The sequence below is a fragment of the Monosiga brevicollis genome, genomic scaffold (assembly GCF_000002865.3).
Source record: "Monosiga brevicollis MX1 MONBRscaffold_2 genomic scaffold, whole genome shotgun sequence".
Taxonomy (NCBI): Eukaryota; class Choanoflagellata; order Craspedida; family Salpingoecidae; genus Monosiga; species Monosiga brevicollis.
Window position 1 is genome coordinate 1,131,054 of NW_001865039.1, and position 19,509 is coordinate 1,150,562.

At 55.0% G+C, this 19,509-nt stretch overlaps 9 protein-coding genes across 9 annotated transcripts in view; 7 read left to right on the forward strand and 2 right to left on the reverse strand.

Moving 5' to 3' along the window:
* Positions 1–338, forward strand: part of MONBRDRAFT_4956 (uncharacterized protein) — a gene marked incomplete at both ends in the record, with an annotated part of 2,398 nt that extends 2,060 nt beyond the window's left edge. The window contains one exon of the mRNA XM_001742126.1: positions 181–338. Within this exon, the coding sequence (XP_001742178.1) occupies positions 181–338 (158 nt within the window). The remainder of the gene's footprint in view (positions 1–180) is intronic.
* Positions 339–551: 213 nt separating this feature from the next.
* Positions 552–2,566, forward strand: MONBRDRAFT_30818 (uncharacterized protein; the record flags this gene model as incomplete). Its single annotated transcript, XM_001742127.1, has 8 exons — positions 552–804; positions 936–1,001; positions 1,110–1,190; positions 1,303–1,430; positions 1,557–1,700; positions 1,960–2,095; positions 2,220–2,276; positions 2,433–2,566. Exons 1-8 carry the CDS (start codon positions 801–803, stop codon positions 2,564–2,566), a joined length of 750 nt encoding a protein of 249 aa, XP_001742179.1. The 5' UTR covers positions 552–800.
* A 711-nt stretch (positions 2,567–3,277) lies between these two features.
* Positions 3,278–3,532, forward strand: MONBRDRAFT_13995 (uncharacterized protein; the record flags this gene model as incomplete). The annotated part of the gene is made up of 1 exon (XM_001742128.1): positions 3,278–3,532. A coding segment is annotated over one exon (255 nt), but the record flags the coding sequence as incomplete, so codon positions are not given.
* Positions 3,533–5,177: 1,645 nt separating this feature from the next.
* Positions 5,178–5,516, forward strand: MONBRDRAFT_4958 (uncharacterized protein; the record flags this gene model as incomplete). The annotated part of the gene is made up of 1 exon (XM_001742129.1): positions 5,178–5,516. The coding sequence occupies one exon, from the start codon at positions 5,178–5,180 to the stop codon at positions 5,514–5,516; it is 339 nt and encodes a 112-aa protein (XP_001742181.1).
* A 580-nt stretch (positions 5,517–6,096) lies between these two features.
* MONBRDRAFT_4959 (uncharacterized protein) lies at positions 6,097–8,492 on the forward strand (the record flags this gene model as incomplete). Its single annotated transcript, XM_001742130.1, has 3 exons — positions 6,097–6,150; positions 6,273–6,996; positions 7,066–8,492. 3 exons carry the CDS (start codon positions 6,097–6,099, stop codon positions 8,490–8,492), a joined length of 2,205 nt encoding a protein of 734 aa, XP_001742182.1.
* A 642-nt stretch (positions 8,493–9,134) lies between these two features.
* On the reverse strand, positions 9,135–11,318 carry MONBRDRAFT_22069 (uncharacterized protein; the record flags this gene model as incomplete). The annotated part of the gene is made up of 5 exons (XM_001742579.1): positions 9,135–9,481; positions 9,764–10,139; positions 10,250–10,844; positions 10,955–11,176; positions 11,263–11,318. 5 exons carry the CDS (start codon positions 11,316–11,318, stop codon positions 9,135–9,137), a joined length of 1,596 nt encoding a protein of 531 aa, XP_001742631.1.
* Positions 11,319–12,560: 1,242 nt separating this feature from the next.
* Positions 12,561–14,787, forward strand: MONBRDRAFT_35497 (uncharacterized protein; the record flags this gene model as incomplete). Its single annotated transcript, XM_001742131.1, has 10 exons — positions 12,561–12,586; positions 12,668–12,791; positions 12,960–13,068; positions 13,216–13,259; positions 13,374–13,436; positions 13,557–13,667; positions 13,747–13,879; positions 14,029–14,218; positions 14,361–14,439; positions 14,520–14,787. 10 exons carry the CDS (start codon positions 12,561–12,563, stop codon positions 14,565–14,567), a joined length of 927 nt encoding a protein of 308 aa, XP_001742183.1. The 3' UTR covers positions 14,568–14,787.
* A 286-nt stretch (positions 14,788–15,073) lies between these two features.
* MONBRDRAFT_4962 (uncharacterized protein) lies at positions 15,074–17,302 on the forward strand (the record flags this gene model as incomplete). Its single annotated transcript, XM_001742132.1, has 5 exons — positions 15,074–15,097; positions 15,934–16,152; positions 16,269–16,420; positions 16,543–16,610; positions 16,827–17,302. 5 exons carry the CDS (start codon positions 15,074–15,076, stop codon positions 17,300–17,302), a joined length of 939 nt encoding a protein of 312 aa, XP_001742184.1.
* A 349-nt stretch (positions 17,303–17,651) lies between these two features.
* On the reverse strand, positions 17,652–19,345 carry MONBRDRAFT_22072 (uncharacterized protein; the record flags this gene model as incomplete). The annotated part of the gene is made up of 8 exons (XM_001742580.1): positions 17,652–17,738; positions 17,834–17,916; positions 18,006–18,069; positions 18,193–18,273; positions 18,379–18,465; positions 18,581–18,898; positions 19,038–19,175; positions 19,271–19,345. 8 exons carry the CDS (start codon positions 19,343–19,345, stop codon positions 17,652–17,654), a joined length of 933 nt encoding a protein of 310 aa, XP_001742632.1.
* Positions 19,346–19,509: the final 164 nt, after the last annotated feature.

Below are 19,509 nucleotides of genomic sequence, written 5' to 3' on the forward strand. Positions count from 1 at the left end.
CCCCCCCCCCCCCCCCCCCCCCCCCCCGGCGATTATCGTTGACATTTTGTTCTCGGTCTTTCCTTCCTTCCTTCTTTCTTCCGTATTTGCGCTTTGACCCCTTTCTGCTTCCCTGCATTCGACACTTCGTGTCGCTTCCTGATTGCGCTTCGCAGTTGCGCCTCATGGGCGACGCCCGAGACGCGATCATCGCGGACCGATTTCCAGAATTTGTCATCGACTACATGCAGACGCTTCATCCCGACGGAGCCTATCCTGACTGGGCGCAAGAAGCCCTCGCCAGCGTGGGCATTCATCTCCAGACCCCCGACTCGACCCCAACCGAGCCAGCAAAGTAGAACACCAACCAACGGGAATGAATAATCAGTGCCACTTGTCTCGCACTCTTGAAGAGCGACCAGGCTTACGCTCACTCTCTCCAATTGAGAACTAACAAGCAACAAACAAAAGAATCCCACATTCAAAGCAAAGTGTAACATAAAAGACATTTCCGTACACACGGCCACCAACGAGGGACAACCTCATTGAGCTCCTTGCATTTTACGGCTCTCCGCCTCCGTCCTTGTGCCCTCGCCGGCTTTGCTCCCTCCCGGTGCTTCGACTTGAGCTTGACACTGCAGTTGACAGGCAGTGGTTTGATTCCCCGTTGTTGCTGCATGCAGCGCGAGCGCTGTTGCTGGGTGAGTCGTAGCAGCTGAACGCCAGCCCGTGCAGCACATCGTAGCTGCAGACACAAGGCTCGGGTGGCAGCGAAGCAAAGCACATCCGGTCCCCCTTGCCTCCGACCGACCAACATCAAAATGGGTGAGTATCCGGCTCAAGGGCATGCTTGGCCGTCGTCGCCCGATTACCCCTGAGGCGCAGAACAAACAGCTTTCGGTCGGTCGGTCGGTCTTACTTGGCGGAGGATACCTCATCATTTCTCCTGTGGTCAGACTACGCACAAGAACAAGCTGACGAGCTGACGGCGCTCGAATCCATTTTTATCGATGAGCTAGAGAGTGCGTTGCTGTTCTGAATGCTTGCCCGCCCTTTAGCATCTCGTGTATGAAACGACTGGCATTGTTAGACACTCATTTTGGCCTGCCACTCCCGCCTGATGGATCCAGTTCTCAAACGTGACCCCATTTGCTACAACATCCACATTGTCTCGGAAGAGTCACCCTCGGCAGACGACCCGAACTTGACGTGTAGGTCTGGCGGTCATCGATCCTGATAACCATGAGCTTGAGCGCAATCTCATTCCCGGTGCCTGAAACCTGTTGACGCCACGCATCTGAATATGGGGCGGTGTATGGACAGCCAAAGTGACGCTCAACATCACATACACAGCCACCTATCCCGAGGAAGGCCCCAATTGGAAGTTGATTGACATGTCCAATATCTCAGATGAATTGGCCACCCGTTTGGATGAAGTCATGTTGACGACGGTGCGCAACCGTCCTTGGTGTATCCGTGAAGTGCAAATGCCGACCGTTCAACTTGCAACTTGCCATATTCTGACTTGAATGCCTCTTTGTTTGTTGCACATTCTTCTGCACCATCTGAACCGCCAGATTGAGGAAAACTTGGGTATGGGCATGGCCTTTGCCATGCAAGCGGCACTCAAGGAGGCGGTCGACGATTACAACGCTGAGAACCGTGATGCCGCTGTGCGGGAACGTCAAGCTCAGAAGGAAGCTGAAGAGCAAGCTGAACTGGTGAGTTTGTGATGAGTGAGCCACCATTGAGCAAGGCATCCACTTGTTCCGCCACGCACACGTGGGAGCCCATGTGCGACTGTGTCTGTCTGCTTGTCCTCCTACCTGTCTGTCGGCGTCTGTCTTTGTGTCTCTGTATCCGCCTCCCTCCCTCCCCCCGCCTGCCACGGTCTCTATCCGAATGACTGTGTAACGAGGTGGCAATGTGATAATTTTTTGAGCGACGGCGCTGCTTTCTGACTCGTGCCGTATCGTATAGGAGCGTTTGACAGCAGGTACCCTCCTGACGCCGGAAACCTTTGACGAGTGGAACACAGCTTTTATTGAGGAACAGCGGGCGAAGCGAGACCAAAAGGCGGCAGAAGCCGAGGGTGCTGAAACTCGCAAACTCACGGGTTAGTAGGCAGGCCAAGGGCTTTGAAAGTCGAGACCCTTGCAGCACTTGATCGACCACCTGGCCCTTGATCAATGACATGCTTGCCCTGACGCGTATTCGTGTGGCTTGGCACCGCCGTCTAGGCCGCGAAATATTCGAGCAGTATCGTCGCTCGGGCAAGACTTACGAGGAAGGCGATGGTAGGTCAAAGCCTCGGCTTTGTTTGTTGATGTTGCCACGAATCAAGCAGTCGTGGTGTATGGCCTTAATGCACCTCACTCTGCCGTTGTTGTTTTTTTTGTTTTGTTTTGTTTTTTTGCTGGGGTGCAATGGTCAATGATTCGGTGTGGAACCAGATGGCAAGCCGCTGGGCATTGGCGAGGATGAGCCTGCACAAGAGGCCAGTGTCGAGCCGATCGATGTGGCCGTCTTCTCTGGCCTGGACGATCTGGATGACCTGGACCTTGATGAACTGGACCTGGAGGATTAATCAAAGCCGCCCTCCCTCTTCCCAAATCAAACCGTGTTTAGAAAATCCATCCAGAGCCTCCTCCCCCCGCCCGTCATGTCATGTCCGCCATAAAGAAGATGAAGCAATCTTCAAGAGCCAAGACCAGAACAAAGAAGAGAAAAGAACAAAAAGAAAACAAAACAAAGAAAAACGCCTCCTCACACACACTCACACACACACACACACACACACACACGCTCGAGTCCTCCAAAACACACACACACACACACACAAAGCAAGAATTGCAATCTTCAAAAAGAACAAAAGAGGAACATCGCGTGTAAGCGGAAAAAAGCAAGCAAGTAAGCCAAATCCCTTTCTTTCCCTTTCCCTTTCCCTTTCCCTCTCTCTCTCTCTCGTGTGCAGTTTTCGATCGGGCATCACCAAGTGTCATGAAGTCGAACCGAGCGGTCGCCCCGGTGGCGGCCTGCCTCCTGGCTTTCTGCCTGGCGGTCAACGGCTTTGGGCTCTTTGATTTTAAGAACCTGGTCGACATTGAGGGCCATGTTGTGGACCTCGATCGCTACGCGGGCAACGTGACCCTCGTCATCAATGTCGCGTACGGCCTCGCACCCCGCCTCCATCCCTTGCTTGACCAAAGAGATTAAATTTTGTCGATCGCTCGACCTTGTCATCGTCTTCTTCCTCATGGCGCTGCCCACGGTCCCCTGGCCTTGCAGGTCTTTCTGAGGCGAGACCAAAATGAGCTACGAAGGCATGTCGAAGCTCTACACGCGCTACGCGCACCAACCGTTCACCATTCTTGCTTTTCCCTGCAATCAGTATGACAAGCAAGAGCCCAAGAGCAACGCCAACATTGAAAAGTTTGTGCGTGGCAACGGCACCCACCATTGTGGCCTGGTTTACTGCGATTGGACTGGTTACTTCCCGTACCCGCTCTTTGCCAAAACCAATGTCAAGGTCAGCCCTGCTGCCGTATTTTGATGAAACGAACGATCGCGTGGTGCCCTTGTGTTGGCACCTGTGTGGCTTTTCCTATTTCCCGCGCTTGAGTGACCTCAGCCATCGCTCACCAATCCTGGCCCTGCCCCGCAGCCCTCCTGGTGCACCGAAAGCAATTCTTCATGCACGGCGAGCAGCAGCGACTGCTGCCCCAACAACCAAATCGTTTGGGAGTGGCTGTACAACAATGTCACCCAACAAGATGCTCCGCGTTGGAACTTTGCCGGCAAACATCTCTTTGACAAGTGCGGCTTTTCCCGTCCCACCGCTCACCCACTTTGCCGTCAGAATTGACCCGCTCACCTGTGTTTGCTTGGTGCCCGCCATGCCTTGCAGGTGTGGAAACCACATCAAGTATGTCAACGATGAGACCGTTGATCCATACAGCCTGTCGCCCGACATTGATCAACTCTTGAACCAGACGTGCTGAGTGCAGACCGTCTTGCATCTTTGTGGCAAACTGCCACTGGCCTATTTGAAGAGGACCAGCCCTTGTGAAGCTGCGTTGTGAAACCTTGCGGTACAACGTCGGTCGATTTAGCCAGGGCTCAGCTCAACACGTGATGAGGTAGCCCTTTTTGGAAGACGAAGAACGGCGTCATTCAAAAAATCCTCAGCCCACGTGTTGCTGAACCTGGTGGCTGCTTTCCTCAGACAACAGCATTGGCATGCCCATGAAGATCCTTCCCTCCCTCAACTTGCCTGCCGACTCGCTATGTGCGTGCGTCGATATCTTTCGTGCGTTGCCACTCGGGTCGCTCTGCGAGCTGAATTGAGGCTTTGTTGAAACACTACTCAAGCCACCCGTCGGCGGCCAGCAACATTGATCACAGCGCCTTGCTGACTTGCTTTGCCACGTGCTCCAACGCAAACTCTACCTAAACCATAAAACACTAATGTGCCCTGCAAACAAACAAACACAAGACGCTAATACCCAACAACCAAACCGGCCTTTTTGACCACCGCACAGCAGCTCACTCCTCTTGAACATTCGCCCAAGAGCTGGGAAAACAACCAGTAGGGAAGGCATGGCAAATAGCACCGCGCGCGCATCAGGTAAAACCTGGTGTGTGATCTTCACGCCGCTCGGCTCGCTGCGTCACGTCCTCGCCTGCAGCCTGCCGGCGTGCCTGTGCTTGCTGTACTTTGAGAAGCTCGGCGAGGAGTTCGGTGTGATCGTGTTCAAGTTGCAGCCCATGCGCCAAGGTTCTTTCTGCTAGAGCAAGCTCGCCAAATATGGCCTGCGCCCGGCCCAGAGTCAAGCGTGCCTCGGGCCAGCCCGGATCTGCCTGCACAGCCTGGCCATTACCAAAAAAAAAAAAAAAAAAAAAAAAAAAAAAATTACCCACGGTGAGGATGATGGGTTTGCTCGAAGCAAAGCTTTCAGATACGCTGGTCGCAAACGCACATCACATGAGAAAGAACCAGTGCCACAACAACCACATACCTTTTCGGCACTCTGAATTGCTGCAAAGGTGTCTCCCACTTCCAATAGAGCCTGTGCCATCATCTCATGCAGCGTGGGTTCCAAGGCCACCAGCTCAACGGCTTGGCGCCACAATCGCAAGGCTAAGCGATCGTGGTCGAGAACACGCAAGGTGCGCGTGATTAACATGAGCGTAGAGACATGGATCCACAATCGCCGGATGAAGACTCGAAGACACCCAACAAGAGGCACCGTACCTTGGTTAAACTTGCCCGCTTTGGCCAGCAGAACACCTGTGCGAGCAGAGTCACGCGGGCCGGCGTTGGCTCAGTATACATGCACGGCGCTACCATTGCATGCATACGAACTGGCAATACCTTCGTGTTTGAGTCTGCTGGCTTTGGCCTGTGTATCCTCAAGTGCAATGGCAGCGCCCGCGACTGTGGGCGCGTGAATATCGTCTATCTCCTCGGCATCCTCATCCACCTGTTCTTCAGGCTGTGCATTCGCACGTCAAGGCATGGCCTGGGCATGAGCTGATGCACACCGTGACGGCAAAGGTTTGCGCAGCGACAGCGGAGACTGACAGCAAACACTGAGGGGACTGGCGCTGCAGAGCTCTGCCGCTTGGCCCGCTTGGACATTCGAAAGCGCACAGCTCCTCCGGCTGACGGCTCTTCCTCCTCCTCAGCCATCTAGCTCAATCAACAGAAGAAGAAAAAAGACGTTGCTGCGCACAAATGAACAAGAAAAGAGAGGCAGAGACAGAGACGGCAGAGGCAGAGACAGAGACAGCGGCAGAGACAGCGGCAGAGACAGAGACAGAGACAGAGACAGAGACAGAGACAGTGGCAGAGACAGAGACAGAGACAGAGACAGTGGCAGAGACACAGACACAGACACAGACACAGACACAGACACAGACACAGACACAGACACAGACACAGACAGAGAGAGGGAAAGTCAACAAACGCTTTTTCATCGTTTTGTCAGCAAACGACCATCACACCAAGCCGTTGGGCGGTTGAACGTTGCTGAATGATCGGATGAGTGACGAGATCCGGCGCTGCCATTTCGTGTTCCAGTCTATGAAGGACGGTACACAGCACTCTGGCCAATCATGGCAGCCCAGCTTTCCTCGCGCATCGCTGGGGGGCCGATGCGGCAACACAAGGTACTTGCCTTTGCACAGCCGTGTTGTGGAACCGGTGCAAACAAGGTGGAGATCGAGACCGATGAAGGGCTGGGTGGATCCTGTGCCTCTCACCTCAGACACCTTGTGTCCTTCCTGCACAGGCACAGCAACGAACACAAGCCACGCATGCTCTGGAGATGTATGAGCTGGTTCGCCACGGGACTGCCACAGAGAATGATGTGAGGAACAAGGCACATGCAGATGGCCTTGGGCGCATCTCTCGGTCCCAAATTAAGATACTTTGCCCCAACAGACCCACTCATGTGAAGATGGGGCATGTAACTGCCCTGTATGGTGTTACCCGCTGCGATATCGTGGCTGCCCGTGGTCGACGCCGGAGAGGAGACGTCATGCATGATGGTCGACAGCTCTGCACACAGGCAGAACGTGGGATTCTTGCCAGTTGGATGTCGACCATGAGCGACTTGCACAGTCATCGAACCAGGCGTCAGGCAACGCTGGCCGTTTGTGAGATTCTTCAAGTCCGCGAGCGCGCGTTGCAAGACCAAACACGCCTCCAACCGGCTATTGCAGGTAGCATCGCACCTTTGTCGGCACCAGAACGGAAACTTTTGCAACAAAAGGAGGCGTACGATGCATCGCCAGCCGAGGCTCCCCATCCGACAATTAGCAAGCAGTGGTTCCGAGCCCTTGAGAAGGATTTCGATTTGCAACTTATCAGCGCTCAGGCTCAGACCGAGGCCAAAGCCTTGGCTTTGACACCAGAAACCTGTGAGGCATATTTTACGTGTCTAGAGGATGTGCTCTCTCGATTGGATTTTGTGCATCAGACTGGGCGGGACGTTGGTTGCATCAAGTCATCAGGTAAGTGACTGGTCATTGCTAGCCATGCCGTGCTGTTTTCGGCCATCTTATGCTCAATGTGGGCCATAGGCTTATCGCGCATTTGGAGTGTGGGCGAGATACCCAGCCTACGCACTGGACTTGGCATGACGCAGGTGCACGCCTCGATGGCTCATCGCGAGGGTGTTGATGTCTTCCGTGGCCATACACACAATGAGTCAGTCACAGCCGTCTTGGGAATATGCATGGATGGCGACATGGCACCGCCCATGATGATACATGCACAGCCTACCTTGGGCCCACAAGTCATTGCTCCCACCAACGGCCCGACTGCAGCTGCATCCGACGCGTCGTTTGCCCACTTTTTGAATTGCAGCACCCATTCGGGCAACGTCAACCGGCGCATTTTCGTCGCTTTCTGTCGGCGGCTCAGGGCATACGTCGGCGATTGCGAGCCCTTGCTTCTTCTCTCACACGGCCACCCCACTTGCATTGATGTGGATGTCGTTGCATATCTTCGCACCATCAACATTTTTCTCTTTGTACTACCACCCAACACCAGTCATGGCCTTGCGCCATTGGACCAATGGCATTGTTATATCCATCAGAAGTGGCGGGACCTGTGTTTGCATTCAACCGGTGTCGTGTCTGGTCATGCCCCAACGCTGGATGAAGAAATACAGGCGCTCTACCGTGCCATCAATGCAGAACGAGAGTGTCCAAGCCGGATTCAATCAGCGTTTTGCCATGCTGGTATTACCAAAGCCTCTCGAGGCACGGAGCACATGTCAAGTCGACCCAGATTGTCGCGCGCGCACTCGGCTAGTCCACGACGTTCCGTTACCGCAGAGAGGTCGCGAGCGCCTTTGCAAACAGGTCAAGCAAGTCAAGAGATCGATGAGGCCATGCCTCGAACGCCAACGCCTCCAAGTTCGGCTGGATCTGACTCGACTCCCTTCAGCTCCAGTATGTCAACTCCGCGAAAGATTGTGAAAGCACACAGCTTGAACAAAACGTGTGAGCGACTCAAAGCTGTTGCGAGTCGGCTCCAACAAGCACTGGATAGTCGTCGCGTGGCATTAACCGACTTGCAGGTTGATCTTAGCCCTAGTCTTCAACGCGCAACTGCACCTGGCCCTGCACGTCGGGCGGCTGCGTCATCAGCAGTCATGGCCAGAATGCCTCCCTCGGAAGCGGGAGTGTCGCAAGCAATCGAGGATACCCCGATGGCACCGCCAAGTACATCAACCGCAACCCATCTACCGGCTAGATTGGAAGAGTGCGCATCGAACGATTATCATCTTGTTCACAACGCCCCGGCCGATTTTGCCTTCTGGCTCAGGCCTGTACCTGCAAACACCTTCCACGCATCTAGGGACGAGCAGGATCAAAACCCGACAGCAATGGAGATGATTCAGCTGGACACAGCTGAGATGCAACAAATCATTGAGCACCTTGATGATGGCTGCCGCCAACACCGAGATCATATGACTGCATTGAAGCGCTCCCACACTTGATTGGGTGACGTCCTTGTCCGCCTTCCGGGCATCTCTTACTAACAAAAGTTCATTTCATTATTGTGATACTGACTGTGTGAGCTATTCTGACAGCACATTGCTATGAACAGTTCAGTGTTTGAGCTTTCGATGCGCGCAGGCCTCTTTCCCCGTCCTCTCGCGCCCGACTCGAGTGCTCCTGGTTTGAGACAAGCGATTCAAAGCACTGATACTAATTACAATCACTTCCCGGTGAAGAACCAAGGCCTCGTGTATACTCAATTCAAGCAAATTGGGAGAATACAATGCCATTGAGGTCCAGTATGACGGCCTTGAAGCACAAACTCTTGCCCATGCCAGCTCCGAGCACAGCCCAAAGTAAAAGGGAAGGAAGATATCAGAACCTGCAATGCCGGTGGCATGCAAGCAAGCACACGGACTCAACTACTGGCGTTGGCCGACCTGGGCGGCTGGGCCTTTGATTTGAGAGCTTGACAAATAGGATACACTACCAACGCTACTCTGCTGTCCCACCGTCCGAATATGCTCCACGCGATTGAATAGCCCTTCCCGGATGCAGAAGACAGCATCTCCAGGCTGGACTTGGTTGGCGCGGAGACGTAATAACGTGGGATTGCAATCTTGAAAGAGTGCAGTAGCCGCCTAAAGTGCAAGATTTGTGCAGACGTTCAGTTGGGCAAACGTGAGCGAGTTTGAGCTAGCGTATGTGCTGGCAAAGCAACACACACACACACACACACACACACACACACACACACACACACACACACACACACACACACACACACACACACACACACGAAAAGAGGCAATGAGAAAGGTAGGGCGCTGACCGTGCGTCGGCGAGGCTGCCGCCGAGAACGTGACTTGACAGCCCGATGTTGGTGGGCGATCTTCAAGCCGACTTCTGCTGCCGAGCTGACGAGCGGTGATACGCTGCGTAGACGAGGACATGACAGTGGGGGCGTAGCCCAAATGGACGAAGAGCCCTGCGTCATGGGTTTTGTGCATGGACTCAAAAGAGGTACGGGCAGCCGCAGCGACGACGATGCACGACCTGCCGCATGGCCTGTGTGGCCAACTGGGCTGTACGGTGCCTCGAAGAGAGTCAGATCATCTTCTGAACTGCTCGGGCCAACTGAGCTCTCAGTTTCCACCAGAGACAGGTCGCGTCCACACGTCTCGGGCGCTCGAAGCGGAGAAACAGCCCCGCGTGTGGTGCCGAGCCAAGAACTCAGAGCATGGGAAGGAGATGCAAGGCATGAGCGCACTGTCAGTCGAGGCGAGTTCCATGGGGAACTGGCCAGCACCCGGGTCAAAAGAACGGTTGGTGGCCGATCTGGCGTGCCTAGAACCAAATGCATGGTGGCTGGATGTGAGCTCAAAGTGACGGGCCATGCTCAAATGCAACGCATTGGATGTGGGCCCAGACTCACAGGTGGTGTTCGGGGAATTGACCCTGCGCAAGGTCTGCAAGGCTTCCTGTACAGTGATTTTGGTGCCTAGGGCTTCAGTGCCCCCCTCGGCGTCAGTGGAAGAGAGCTGCCGGCTTGGTGACGGCGTCATGATCAGATTTTGAACGTAATCGAGCGATACAGGCGTCATCATGCCCGAGTTGTCCGGCTTTGGGCTGTTACACACGCCTCTCTGTGAGTGGGCAAAAGCACAAACAGACCAAGAACATCCTTGTCAGGTCAACCTGAGATGCTGCGATGAGAAATCTTGAGGTTCTTCGGGGCAACGGGCAAAACACGCACTGCCAGTTTGGTAGTATCATGGTGTGACAGGTCGGTGGGAGCTGATTTGAGGCTGGCTTCCTCGAGAGACGTAGTGCGTGCCACGGTGCTGGCGCACAAGGCTGAAGGTGAGGCATTATTGCTGGCGCAAAAGGCTGAAGGTGAGGCTTTCTTGCTGGCGCTAGGTTTGGACCGCTTGGACCGCTTGGGCCGCTTGGCTCCAGAGATGCTTTGGTTGGGGGCTCGCTTGCGGGAAGTGCCTGGACCCGAGCTCAGATGACAGCCTTGGGCTATGGGTGGTGGCAGGCGAGAGTCTTTGGAGCCCGAAACTCTTGCAGTGCGCTCAGAGCCGTTGGCACTCACGAAATGGGCCCGTTTTTTGGCAGAAAGAGACGAGTGTCCAGACTTGTGGCGAGCCTGGGGTCGGCATGTCGACCCATGCACGCGAGGGCGTCGTGAGATGAACGCCTGCGCTTTAGCTTTAGCTTTGGGCGCGTATTTGGTGTCGGTCGCAAGCTTTGGGTTGGTGGCAACCTCCCTCACAAGGATCATGTCAATGCCCTGGCCAAGATTGCGGGCATGCTCGGCCACCGCTTGATTATGGCGAGTACTACATCTGCATTTGTGGAGGTCCAGACAGCATGAGCATGGGGCGTAGATGACCCAGAGGCAGAAGTTGTTGGGTGGCTGCAGATGGGGAGGTGGGCGCATCAAGCAGGGACGAACTTTCCACTGTGTCCTTGGTCACGGCAACAGAAGAGATCGCGTGGGCAGGGTGGCGTTTGGTAGATGGCATCTTGTTGGGGGTCAACACCACAGGTGCGCTGCACTTGAGGATCGGGGTGAAAATCACAGTACCACAGACTGGCCTTGGTCTTGCACAGCGCAGGGATGAGGCGACTGGGCAGACTGTAGTGCCGATGACAACTCGCGTGGCCACAGATCAACCTGCAACAAAAGGTTTTGGAAGTGAGGCCAGGGTGCTCATGAGCGCAGTGACGGGTGGGAGTGGCGAGACAGGCGATGGCACGAACGAGTGTTGATGACGCTCTGCGCCGTAGTCCGGGGTGGCAGTGGCCATCTGAGCCATGAAGATGGTTTTGTGACCAGCAGGAAAAGACGATGGCAGCGCACAACAAGTCTTGATGGGTATCGCCAGTCGGGGCGCCCCCCAAACTCGAATGCTTGACGCGCAAGGCGTGCTGTGAAAAATGCCCCCCAGACGGCCGTGTGATGAGCGAGAATAGCATTTATTCCTCCAGCCTCCGAGTGAAAAAGGCGGGAAAGCGACAGTGAGCATTTGTCGACAAACCAAACGCTTTTCCCGCCATTGATGTGTGTTGTGGATGTGGCAGGGTGGTGGAAGGGGGAAAACAAGTCAGTGTTCTGTAAACTAAGCATCACTTGTGTTGCAAGGCGCTCACGCTTTGACTTTTGTGGGTGCGAGCGTGTGTAGTGCTGCAGTTGTGTAGTGATGTAGTGGTGTAGTGATGAAGTAGAACAAGGCAAGGAGGAGCAGTGAAGGAGCAGGTGAATGGGTTTGTTTGGTTTTTTGGCGGGAAACTTCGTTATGGAAGGCACCACCGCGGCAAATTTTCTATGGGACAGGTCAGCCACGTGCAGGTGCCGTCATTTCTGGTGAATTGAGCCAGGCATTGGTAGGTTTGCGCTTGGGCGGGCGTCACCAGTCCCACTGTGAACGTGCGGAAGGGAATCAATGGCTCCGCGGTGTATCTCCGCACGGTGGCGGCACGCTTGCATCTTTGATACAGATGCTTTCGTGCATGCTTATTTGTTGGATATCCCACATTTTTCGGACGTCAGTAAATGACTGTGTTTCTAACTAAAAGCGAAAACAGTGAGAGTTTTTGATTTTCCATAGACACGAAAGCAGTGAAAATGTCACTCTGTTGAACTCTTGAACCCGTTTGGTACTGCTCTCTCTCTCTCCTAATCTCTCTTCTGTCTCTCTCTGTCTCTCTTCTCTCTGTCTCTCTTCTCTCTCTCTCTCAAACTCTCTCTCTCTCATCTCAACTTTCTCTCTGTGTCTTGTCTCTTGCTACTTGCAGCCGTCGCTTGTGCTGCCTCGAGTTTTGGACGAGACCAGGCCCCCTTTTGAAGGCCACTCGCTCACTCGCTGCAAGACGGACAAGGCCCGGGAATTTGGCTGGTGAATGCGAGCGCCAGGCGCCAACCCACCCTCAGAGAGTCACAACCAGACAACCAGACCGCGAGTGCATTCAACACCGGTTCTCGCCACCTCGTTGAACTGTGTATTTGGCAATAATTGATAGCCAGCACTTGCCACTGCTCGCAGCCACGCACCATCTCCATGGCTTCCGTCGAAGACCTAGATCGGTCCGTTTTCGGGGTTTGCTTGCGCGTGAGCAGGCATTGTGCTCGCTCCACTCACGCTGACCGTGCTTGCGCGACCCACAGACACATTGCGACGCTGCGCAACTGCGAAATCATTCCCGAACACGACGTGCGTCTTGTCTGCGACAAGGCCCGTGAGATTCTTTTAGCCGAAGGCAACATTGTGCACATTGGTGCTCCTATTACGGTACGCCCACCGAGCTTTTCGAGACTGGCATCGAGCCTGGCTCTTGGGCCGCGCTGTTGCCCGTGTCCCTTGCTCTTCACCTCAAACCCCCTCGAGCCCATTCTGCACTGGCCTCGCGTGACGTTCCGCTGGCCTGTGCTGCCACCTATCTCTCGGTATCCATGATAGATATGTGGAGACATCCATGGTCAACACTATGATTTGATGGAGCTCTTTGAGGTCGCAGGCCAAATGCCAGAGACCAACTATCTGTTCATGGGTGACTTTGTCGATCGTGGTATGTCATCAACTTTCGAGACGCTGAGCGAGACTGATGCCTCTTTCCGAAGCCAAGTCGAGAATGTTGACCGATGTGTCTGATACCATCGTCCGCTTCTGCCATGGCTTCCCTCATTGGTGTCAACGCCCCCGTCCTCGGGTCCAGGTTACTATTCGGTGGAAACCTTCCTTTTGCTGCTCCTTCTCAAGGTATGGCCTTTTGCAACCATTGTGTGCTGCTTTGCTTCCCCTGTTCCGCCCGACTCCTCGGCGCCACTCAAACTTACATGCGACTTTGTGGATCCACTCTGCCCGAACCAACAGGTGCGATATCCGAACCGCATGACTCTGCTTCGTGGCAACCATGAGAGCCGCACCATCACGCAGGTGAGCTGGTTTTGCATACGTCCTCCTCAATAAGACCGCAATGCGGCTTGTTGCGTGGTGCACAATCCGTGGTGGACCTGACTCTTGGCCCATGACATGGCGTGGTGATGTTGGATACAGGTGTACGGCTTCTATGATGAGTGCATGCGTAAGTACGGCAGCCCAACCGTGTGGCAACTGTGCACTGAGGTCTTTGACCTCCTGAGCCTGGCTGCAGTCATCGACGATAAGGTCCGTGCCCAAGTCAGAGGCCGGCATTTTGTGTGCGAGAACCATTGTAGCACACGCTAATTGCTCCCGTGTTCCTCAGATTTTGTGTGTGCACGGAGGCTTGTCACCCTCGATCCAATCCTTGGATCAGATCCGCACTATTGAGCGCCAAGTGGAGGTTCCCTCTGAAGGCCCCATGTGTGACCTGCTTTGGTCTGATCCCCATGGTGAAGGTGCGCCTCTTCGTCTCTTGCCGAATCAAAGGTTCTGGTCCCCCAAAGTCCACGTGCGCGTACGCACACGCCGTCCGCCGCCCCTGCACATGATCTGATCCTTTGCCCACAACCACCCACCCTGGGCACTCCCCCATTCAACCAATTAGAGCAAAGTGGCTGGTCTGTCAGTCCACGGGGTGCTGGATTCTTGTTTGGCCCAGACGTGGTGGAAATATTCAATCAACAGAATGGCCTTGGTCTAATTTGCCGCGCTCATCAGCTCGTGATGGAGGGTTTCAAGTGGCATTTTCAACAACAAGCCTGCACTGTCTGGTCGGCTCCCAATTATTGCTACCGGTACGCCCAGCGGCGTGGTATACGCTTGGTCTTCGTGGCGATCTTGCTTGCCTTTGTGATGACTCGTTTCCACCTGTCGTACTTGCACGTGTGGTATCCACCCTCAAACGGCTTCACTCCTCTCGGGTCTTATTTGTGCTAGGTGCGGCAATGTTGCGTCGGTGCTGCGCATCGACGAACACCTTGATCACAAGTTTGTCATCTTCCAAGCCGCGCCAACGGTGGGTGCCAGCATTGCCACTGGTTTGGTGAATGAATTTGAGATGGGACTCGTCCTAACAAACGTTCGTCTTGTTCGCAGGAAATACGCCACGCCGGGCAGCGCACGGTTCAAGATTACTTTTTGTGATCCATTCTTAAACATCACCCTCGCAACCCTGATGACATGCGCGCCATTCCACACACCGCTCTGGGCCAATACAACCGTGGCTCAGCCACGAGGGGAGATGCTCCTCTATTCACCCTACGTTGATCACACACGCACACGCGCACACACGCACACACACCCTGCCGTGCCTTGTCATTTGTACTTTTCATCATCCGTTTCAGTCAATTCAGTCAATCAATTCTTCCCGTCACTTCTAGCAGCCGTGCCGTTCTTAGCTCGCAGTGGTTGCTGCCGTTGTCGATGCGGCTGTAGTCGCTTGCGCTGTTACCTGTGCACGAAGATTGTGAAAGGAGGTTGTCTCACGTAGCGCCTGTAGTCTACTCTGCAAGTCCAGCTCCATGCGCCGCAACTCGCGCTCCTCGTCCTCGAGCTGTTCCAAGGTTTCGTGATCCACATCTAGGCCAGCCAGTGCTTCCCGACACTGATCTAAACGCCCCTCAAGCCATAGCCGCTGCGCAGAGGGTCCGATGGTGACCATTCATGTCCAGCAGGTGAGCCGTGTCAAAGCCAACAAAAGCCGAGAGCAATACCATCCGCCATCAACCCTCAAACCTCGCTTCGTTCACGAGGCCGCCTCAGCACTTGGGTCGAGCGCATGCACGGTCAGCAACAACGGGGATGCTTACCTTGGTCTCCACAGAAGGCAAAGCTGTACGGTCGAGACAACAGGCCATAAACGCATGGACGTCTGGCGCCAGATTTGTTATGGCCTCGAGCGAATCGTTTATCGGGGCCTTGGGCGCCTCGTCAACTGAGGTTGCTGGAACGGTGTCTGCCATGTCTCCTGGTCACACTCCAGCAGAGAGAGGATAAGCCTTGAACGCCTCAGTCTTCTTCCTTTACCGAGTCAAGGCATCCAAGCACCCACACTGCCACACCAGACTGGACCAGACGGGATCGAACTCGGCATGAACCAGGGTCAAGACTCCACCAACACCCCCAAAAGCGAGAAAAAAAAAAAAAAAAGTTGAAGTCGAGTCGAGTCATCAGCTTGAAAAAAAATGCGAGACAACACAAGTCAGACGATCAAGACAAAAGGCAAACGTCACAGACGCAGAGATCCAGATAGAGACTGAGACAAAAGCAGAGATAGGCGACTGCGCAACAAACTGCTTTCGTGTTGAAGGAAAGCAAAATCAGAGACAAGGACGGAAACTGAAACCGGGACAGAGACAAGGCAGAAACGTCGTCATATTTGTTCTTCAAGCACACTGGCTACGGGCTGCACGCGTTTGGCAGTCCATGCCCCGATAGTTGGTCGAGCCCCTCGGTCTCTCTACTTCCGAGGTGCCTTTGTACACGCTCTTTGCGTGCCTCATATTAGCAGGTCCTCGTACGCAATTCCGTACCGGTGCAGTTGCAGGCGACCCGACGCGAGAAACCCTGCTCTGAGCTGAGCTCAAGTCGTGTCGAGGTCGACTTCGGCAACGCCACCTCTACTGCGCCGTTGGCCACAGAGAGTGATGCTGAAGCTGCGCTGAGCCCAATGGAGGAAACCGTGAACCATGTCCTTGGCCTCAAGGCCGTTTTGGACGTGGCTGCCAACGTATGTGCAGTGGACCACGAGGATTGCCCCGCCTTTTGTCTGCCTTCCGACTCGCGCCCAAGCTGCTGGGCATCACCCCTCCGAACGCTCAACACCCCTGCACTCTGGGTCCACAGGCCGACGAAGAAACTCCCTTTGATGAGACCGCGGTCACCCAAGCTCTGCGAGACCTGTCCAAGATTCCCATGACCATTGAAGCGCTGCGCGCTACCAAGATTGACACCACTCTGGACGAGCTCAAGGCACGGATACCTGCCACTGCCCGGGAGTACGTACTTTTTCCCTGATGCGCTCGACCTGGCAAAAGCGTGCGCCTTGATTGTTGCTGCCTACCTGGCAAAAGCGCACGCCTTGATTGTTGTTGCCTGCATTATCCTGGTTGTCCTACAGTGCCGGGGACTTGCGAAAACAGCTCAAGCATGACTTTCGCCAGCTGAAGCGAGAATATCGCCGGGTGAGTACACATCCTTACTGACCGTGAGACGCGGTGCATGCCTTCCCCTCACAACTCGACCTTGCCAATTTCCCCGGTCCATGCAATGTCGCTTTAGAACCCCAACAGCTTCAGTTCGCCGCGCTCCGACATCAGCTGGACTGCGATCCGTCAGCTTCCCGAGGACGAGCTCGGGCGCGCCGGCATCAAGCTGACATTGCGTGGTACGTTATGTTTTCAGTTCCTCTGGAGGCTCATGCATCCCCTAGCATTGACATAACCTGCCGCCAGCTCGCCATGCTGCTCGTGGTGATGTCTGCTGCCATCATCTGTGGCTTGTCTTCCCTGACGCGTGCTGATCACGATGACACCCTAGGCATACCATCGTACCCACGCTCCCTCTCGCCCACATCTGTGGAGCAGGTTAATGACGACTTGGCCAGCCTGCCCGCTGAAGTTGGCCCTGCAGCTGCGACTTCAGAAGCAGGTGGAGCTGGCTACCAGGGGTCAGACGCTCGTGCTGCCATCTCAGGGCTGCCACCACCGACACAACGCCCAAGGATTGACGGCTACTACCACGAACATCGCTGGCAGTCCTGGCGCTCCCATGTGGCCCTGCGCTACGTGGACCCCACCCGCCCACCCTTACCCTACGTGACCCCCGCCGTCATCAACACCAAGCCCATGGTGTTGATTCAGCCTTACGTCGTGCTATGAACATCTTGCAACCCGCTGGAATCTGCGATTCTCTGCTGGCGACTGTCGTCTGGCATCTTCCAAACTTGCGGTGGCGCCGAACCCACGACAAGGGTGCAGGCGGCGACCCATCGTGAAACAAAAAGAATTTAATGTTGTTTAACCGTCCTCTTTTTTTCGTGTCCAGCTGGAGGTGACTCTCGGGTAGACGCAAGCTTACGCCCACAGCACCGTCATTGCGTGCTCAAAAAGTATATGGTCGATTTTAAGCATCTCGTTGGTGCATGAGGAATTAGTCAGAAGAAGAAATGCGAGAATTGCCGCCGTGCGGAGAGCACTCCTTCCTTGGCTTGGCTCAAGCCAGGAAAGCTCAAGCCACGGGGTTGCTGGTCGGATTGAACTGCTCCCCAAGGTCTCTCAACGATGCAGTCGCACTTCCGCGAGCAGCAGCTTTGGGCTGAACGACCAGCAGCGAGGCACGAACAATACGTCAGACCATACGGCAGCCCAACAAATGAAGAGCAAAGGCCAGGAATAAAGATAAAGACGCACCTGAGAGGGTGCGGGCTTCCAGCCGACCATATGAATGACTTGAAAAGTTGCAGGGATGGTCCCATCTTCATTGCCGTAGACCGCTACCATGTGCACGCAAAAGAGTCAACCCGGCGTGTCGAGTGCCTTGAGGCCTGCACCAACGCTGCTTCAAACATCAAGACAGACTCACATTGATAAATGGCAGCTGCAGCATGCATAGTATCACGGCCCAGATGGGCTTGCCGCCGAAGCCCCTGGAGCATACGGACGTGGAAGGCACGACAGCTGGGCTGAGGTACGCAGTCGACACTTTGCCAACATTGGACGAGGAGCTTTGAGCCCACGCCACTCAAGCCAGAGCAAGAAAAGGGTCGTACCGCATTGCTCTCGCCCATGCCACGCAAGTCCTCCAGTAGCTCGTACATGGAAGGAAACGCCACGACAACTTCATCGACGTCCTGCCGAGCGCAAGATGTCCAAAATCAAATTCGGGATCAGATCTGACAATCGAGCACCCGTGACTGCACCCATGCCCCCTCATTTCCCGAGCCGTTACAACTGACAATGGTCAGAAGGTTGAACCCGGCTTGCTGCATCAGGTTGCCCACATCCCGAACTTCCGTAAAAGGTGAAACGCGGGGAGCAAATCCCTGTTTGGCGTGGAGTAGAGTAGCGTAGACCGCACAGACGAGAGTGAAGCTATGAGGTTGTGGGTGATAGACCAAAAGGTGCAGGCGCGGGCCGGATATGCTAAGCTACACGTACGCCACGGCGCTCGATTTCTGCCATTTGCAGCGAGCTGCGCAGCTCATAGAGGGTGTCACCGCCAAACATGGCACCCACAAAGGGGGCATCGGGCTTGAGCACGCGATGGACCTGGCCCAAGGCCTGAGGAAGCAGATTGACCCAGTGCAGCGAGAGCGAGCTCACAACCAAGTCAAAACTGTTTTCTGCAAAGGGAAGCGATTCCTCGTCGGCGTGTACTTGCAAATGTTGATCCCGGCCCTCGGGCAAGGAATGGGCCAGCATTCCCTCGGACAGCTCGAGCTGCACGAGCTCGCCGGCGCCTTCGTCATCCAAGTGCTAAGGGCACGCGAGATAGGAAAGCGAGATAAAGGTATCCATCTGAGCAAAGGCAACGCCGGCCTTGTGCAAGCTTGTACTCTGCTGCCTCCATGGAATTGGGCCTTATACGTGCCGGGTACCCTGAAACCCAACACACCTCGCCAATGTAGCCCCGACCGGCCCCCAGGTCTAGCGCTCGGGGAAAAGAACGCTTGATGTCATAGACGCGGTCACACACACGCCAGGCCACCTCGCGCTTCAGCATCTCGTACTGGCCCACCTCAGGGTCAACGCTCTATTCACACATGGGAGGGACGGGGTGATTTCTTGTCAGTGAGCCGTGAGACGCGAGAAAGAGCTGATGCACGGGCTGGAGCCAGCAGCACGTACAGCGCGGTTTCGTTGCAGGCGTTTGCTGTGTCGGTCAAACACGGCGGGCTGAGCCTCAGCCCCGCCTGTCGCCATACCACGCCAGCCCTGCCTCACCCATCTTGGCCCACACCGCAACCCCCGACCCACTGCCTGCCATGCCAACACCAACTTCATCGCACCTCCTCGCCACATGACCTCAAAAGAAGAAAACAAGAAAAAAAAGAGAGAGAGAGAGAGAGAAAGAGAGACGTGGGACT